This window comes from Prenolepis imparis, unplaced genomic scaffold (assembly GCF_030444845.1).
Source record: "Prenolepis imparis isolate NDT839.2.m4 unplaced genomic scaffold, iyPreImpa1.0 SCAF_14, whole genome shotgun sequence".
NCBI classification, from domain to species: Eukaryota; Metazoa; Arthropoda; class Insecta; order Hymenoptera; family Formicidae; genus Prenolepis; species Prenolepis imparis.
Window position 1 is genome coordinate 10787691 of NW_028141172.1, and position 5947 is coordinate 10793637.

At 52.0% G+C, this 5947-nt stretch overlaps 1 protein-coding gene across 1 annotated transcript; it reads left to right on the plus strand.

Moving 5' to 3' along the window:
* The first annotated feature begins 2520 nt into the window (after positions 1-2520).
* On the plus strand, positions 2521-4089 carry LOC145945148 (uncharacterized). The gene has a single exon (XM_083053974.1). The coding sequence runs from the start codon at positions 2521-2523 to the stop codon at positions 4087-4089; it is 1569 nt and encodes a 522-aa protein (XP_082910100.1).
* The last annotated feature ends 1858 nt before the right edge of the window (positions 4090-5947 follow it).

The following is a 5947-nucleotide window of genomic DNA, read 5'->3' on the forward strand; positions in this document are numbered from 1 at the left end:
AGTGGAGGGGGATTTTTGGCGGCGGTGGGTACTGCAGTTTGGGCTTTTGGTTTGTGCTCAACCCTGCCCTGCTCCTTGACCTTAGAACTGCCACCCTTCTGGGTGGGGTTCTTATTCTTCCCCTTTTTCCCGGCACCTGTCCCAGGGACCGGTCCCTTCGGGGGCTCGGCGTACTGGCAACTGGTGTCCGGAGGGGTCTTCCGGCTCGGGGGAGGTCTCACCAAGGGCGCTTTAGTGCCCTTCTTCAGCTTCTCCCTCTTGTCCAGGAGGCTCTGGATTTTCGATGTTAGTTCATCGAACTTCTTCATGTCCTCCTCATCCGTAATCCCTGGAGGATAATCCTCCAGCCTCTTGGCGACTCCCTTTACAGGGGGTTTTATGGCTGGAGGTTGTATGATGACCTCCTCCATGTCAACCTCCATCTCCATTATTGGCGGGGTGGGGCTATATTCCCCTTTTTTGCACTGGAGTTATCTTCAGTGCGTGGCGGTATCGTGGGTGGAAACCGGGGTTTTCTCCCGGGTAAGATGCCCTCTCCTTCCCTAAGGCGCTTAGTTTCGCCTTTAAGCATCAGAACCTCCGATCTTAGGATCCTGTTCTGCTGCTTCAGGCTCTCCACCTCGCTTTCCTTTTCCCGATCTGGGGCTACGGGTATGGCCGCCATGTTCGTGGCAGCCAGAGCGGTTAGCGCAGCCTGGAGATAATAGGCCGCTTCTGAAACCTCCTTCCTCATTGTACCCTTCAGGTTCTTACTGAGGATGGCCCACTTTTTGAGGACTGTTACGTTTTCCAGTCCTCGGGCCGCAACATCGGTGGTCGGAGATTGGTGGATCTCATCCGCGAAATCGGCTACCTTTTGGTCAAGCCGTGATCAGGCCTGACAATGATTCATCGGCGTCGTGGGATCCAGCATGGACCTTTCCTCTCGAAGCTCCTTTTTGGTCAATTGAACTTGTCTCTTGCCTCAATTCCAGGCCTCTTCAAGCCCTCTCTGACGATCCGAAAGATCTAGCTGCTCTTACACCAGGTCATTTCTTGGTGGGATCCGCTCTGATTGCAGTGCCTGAGCCTTTACTGCTAGACCAGTCGACGAACAGGATGACGCGCTGGCAACTACTTCAAAAGATGCGAGACCACTTCTGCGACCGCTGGTCTCGGGAGTATTTACACTTGTATAAACTTGACGTTTCCACTAATTCTTGACTTTATTCCTACGAAATATAAACCATGCTTCTTGTCTCAGCTGATCGACACACACATACACACACACTTACACTCACATTCACATCACCTCGTTTTTCTGTATTTACAAAACACGGCTCTGTTCAGCGGCCGACACCGTTGCCGCGTTCTAAGAATCGCAGTCAGTTTATCGCGAAACATCGTGCTGTAAATAGCTCACCAGAAATAAATTTGATAATACGAACTCTATAAGCAGTGTCTCAATAATTTCTTTCGAAACATCTTGACGTCATCAGCGACCTAATTTCCACGCGATCTTATGTGTTAATCTCTATACTTAAACAAAGACGAAACATTGGTCCTTCGAGCCGGATCACTGGAATTCAACCCGAAGACTTTCGGTCAAATTTCACCGAGATTTTCGATATCTCGAAAGGAGACTCTGCGTGTTCTCTATCTTCCGTCAACGATCACTTTCAACCACATTCCGTCTCAGTTTCAAAAGGCAACGTCGTGAGTACAGTGGATTCTCGTCTCAAACAAAGGGAGAACCTCACAACATGACTTCAATTGACAGCATCATCGATCGCCAAAATCAACTTTTCGGCGTAATCTCTCGTTCAGTAGAGAATTTAAAAAAACTCGGATCTTCAAAGACCACCCGCGGAAACGTTCACAGTCGAATCGAAGCTGTGAAATCTAATTGGGATAAATTTCAAACTAATCATGAAAATCTCTTCCGATCATGCTCCGCTGAACAGAAGAAACTACAATATTTCACGGGTGACCTTTACGCCCGTTGCGAAGAAGAATTCCTCGACAATCACGGAACAATGCTCAACATACTCGATGAACTCGAAGAGTCAAATACTCAGAACACCTCCTTGCACGAAAATTCATTGAACACATCAGCTAAAACGCGATCTCGACGGCTCCCGCGCATTGACGTCCGAAATTCTCAGGCGAGTACTCTCAGTGGACGCACTTTCGCGATCTTTTTCTTTCAATGATTATAGATAACCAAGAGATCTCCAACGTGGAGAAACTTTATTATCTAAAAATGAGCCTCTCAGGTGAGCCAGCACAACATATAAAGAATGTCACAATCTCCGGAGAAAATTTTGCTGGTGCTTGGGATCTTCTCGTCGATCGGTATGAAAACAAGCGCATCCTCATTGACTCTCAACTCGCGTCGCTGTTCGCTATTCGAAAAGTAAAATCGGAAAACAACCACGATCTCAAACGACTCCTGGGCGAAAGGACGTAAAGGAAGCTCTAGGAGCTCTATCAGCTCTCGATTGCCCTGTGAAGCACTGGGATCTCCTTATCATATTCATGATGGTACGCAAACTTGATCCCGAGTCTCTCAAACGGTGGGAGGACAATCAAGGAGCTAGCTCAACTCCACCGACCTTCGAAGACTTCGAGACCTTTCTGATTAGTCGAATTTATTCACTTGAAGCCCTCGAACGTGCACTACCTCGCAAGCAGCAATCACCAAACCTCTTAACATCTCGAACGCCAAGTGCTAGAGTTCACCATGCCGCTGTCATCGAACAAAAATGTGCATTATGTTCCGCAGGACATTACCTCTCTTCGTGTCCGAAATACATCGAAAAATCTTGTGATCAGAAGCGAGAAGTCATCGTTTCAAAAAATTTATGCTTTAACCGCCTTGGACCTTATCAGCTCAAAGCTTGTCGCAACACGAAACGCTGCAAGATTTGCCGGAAGCAGCATCACACGACCTTGCACGCTCCGACAACCAGCCAAGACTCCGCGCTGCCACTAACATCGCCAAATTCGACTTCAACAAATCAACCCGCAATCGCTCACGCAACCGTTATTCAAGAAGATCTGTATACGCTCTCGCGCAACAATGATACTATCCAGGAAGTCCAATCCTCGAGCCATCTAGCTCACTCTAAAGCGAAACGTCTTTCTCCAGTTCTCCTCGCTACAGCCGTCGTGAACGTTCTTTCGCGCCATGGACAAACGACTCCACTTCGCGCGTTACTTGATCAAGGATTGGAAGTCTCCTTCATTTCCGAATCAGCCGCTCAATCATTAAAGCTATCTCGTCGAGCAGCTGCTATTCCAATCCTTGGCATTGGGGCTCAACGCAATGGTATCTCAAATGGGCTCGTGACTCTCACCATTACTTCACGACTTAGCACATCAGCCTATTTCCCCCTCGAAGCTCTAGTTTTACCGAAACTCACGGCCTATTTGCCTCCATCTAATCTCAAAGCCTCTCAATGGCCGCATCTCCAGGGCTTGCAACTCGCCGATCCCACCTTTGCCAATCCTGGGAAAATCGACTTGATACTAGGAGCACAGATTTACGCTCAAGTTCTCGAAGAAGGTCTTCGCCGCGGAGCAAGGGATGCTCCAGTGGCTCAAAAAACTGCGTTAGGATGGATTTTATCAAGATCACATCTAAACGATAATTTTGAGACTACCGCTACACGAAGCTATTTCGCAACCAGCATGCAGTGCTCCCTCGATTGTGAACTTCTTGAGATCCTCCAACGATTCTGGACACAGGAAGAAATATTACCTCAAAACGAAGTCACTCTCATTCCGGAAGAAGCTCAATGTGAGGAACAGTTTAAAACGACTCGCTCTCGCGACAAACAAGGACGCTTCATGATTCGACTTCCTCAAAAGCGACACGTCAGGACTTTTGGAAATTCTCGTGAAATAGCTCTCAATTCATTACGTCGCATCGAGAATCGATTCAGAAAGGATCCAAAGTTAAAATCCGAATATAACCGCTTTCTAAGCGAATATCGAGAGCTTGGTCACATGCGACTTGTCAACTCACCCGAGCGGAAACACCAACCTGAGTTCTTTCTACCACATCACGGCGTCCTCCGAGAAACTAGTTCAACAACCAAACTATGACTAGTGTTCAACGGATCACAAAGGACGAATGTCGGCTTCTCGTTGAACGATACTTTACATGTCGGACCGAAATTGCAATTAAACTTGACTGATGTTCTAACTCGCTGGCGTCGACATCAATACGCATTTGCTGCCGATATTGAAAAGATGTGTCGTCAGATACTAGTTCATGAAGAAGATTGGCCGCTCCAAAAAATCCTCTGGCGGAACGATCCGAATGAGAACCCTCAAGAATATTGTTTGTGTACTGTGACCTACGGCTTAGTATGCGCGCCGTACTTAGCTCTCCGATGTTTACAACAGCTCGCTCACGATACAGAGGAAATGCATGCTCTCGCCGCCGAAATACTTCGCCGCGATACCTTTTTTTTTTTTTTTTTTTTGCTGTGGAAACCTCATGGTACCCTTATCCCCCGGGTAGAGGATGAGGGTTATGTGGGACTCCTTGTTCCCCTTGACCGATCCACGAATGGATCGATCAGGGGGCCCAAGACCTACCTCACTAAAACCACAGCGGGTGCCTACGCTGGCTCTTACGAGGATGGCAGGGAACTACCGAGCATTGCTTCCTGCCATCCTCTGGCCCGACCTTCCCGGAAGAGCATCTTCCCCGAGAGGAAGATACTCTCCCACGTACATCGTGCGGTCCTATCCCGGTTGCGGCGTAGAGGGGCACCGCCACCACGCCGCGCCCTCCCAAAAAGTTTGGGGGGCGAGGTCACGGCTCGAGTGTTCCCGCTCGAGCCGCCACCCCCCGCTCCCGGAACGAGGCTCCCTCTCCCTTCCAAAAGGGACGGGAGATTCGGCCAACGCTCCGGGAGCCCTACTCCTGGGAACTCCCCCCCCCCAGAAGGGGAGGGAGCACCCCCGCAGGCAGTGGTGCCCTCCCATCGGCGCTCTAGGCACCGGTGAGAGGGCCGCCCCTGCCGCGTCCCTTCCCGGGGGGATCACGTGCAATGGGGCTCGGTAGTAACTGAGCCCCTGTGATCCCCCCCGTGTCACCAGGCCGTGGTTCCCTCCCTTAACGGGATTCGACCGTCGGCCTGGGGGCACAGCCGAGACCCTCCCCTGGGGGAGGACCTCGGCAGGGGGCGGGGGCGGATGCCGCCCGACTCCCGGCCGCAAGGCTTTCGCCGTGCGGCCGCCAGCCGAGCGACACCCGCCCCCGCTCCCTCGGGGCACAGCGCACCTCGCCCAGTCTCCTCCTGTGTTTGGCCGCCTCTAAGGGAGGCGGCCCTTTCCCGGTGACGTTTAGGGAAACTTGAGTTCCCCCTCAGCGTCACCGGGCCTGCCTTTGTTGGCGACGGGGTCTCCTCACTCTTCCTCTCGTTACCCCGCCGCCATCTCCCGGCTCGTCACGGGCTCTCCTCCCCCCCGGCCCCCACCGCGACGGTTTCCTCGCCTAGGCAGCCAGGAGGGGTCGTCCCTTTCCTCCCGGGATTCAGGGCTGAGAGGGAGTCTCCTCCCTCTTCCCCGTCTCTCCCGCTCTCTTTCCGCCTCCTCCTTCTGCGTCATTACTTTGGCGCAGAAGGAGGAGACCGCCTCCCATACTTCCTCAGGATCTATCGCTCCCGGCCATCGTTGCAAAGATGGCCGGGAGCGATAGATCCTCGCCAGTCTTCTGGACGAGGACACGGCGCTCTTCTGCCCACGCTGGGCAGATCTCCAGCGTGTGCTGCGCCGTGTCCTCGTCCTCCTCACAGTGGTGACATTGCGTGGTGCGCTCCTTTCCTATTCTACACAGGTACTCGCCGAAGCATCCGTGCCCGCCGAATACCTGTGTAACGTGGTACGACATCTTGCCGTGAGACCTGTTCACCCACTCCTCCAACACAGGTCTCACGGCCCCGACGACTCT

Bases quoted from the DNA above. Each gene is read 5' to 3' on its own strand.
- LOC145945148 (XM_083053974.1), top strand. From the start codon at position 2,521: ATGGTACGCAAACTTGATCCCGAGTCTCTCAAACGGTGGGAGGACAAT.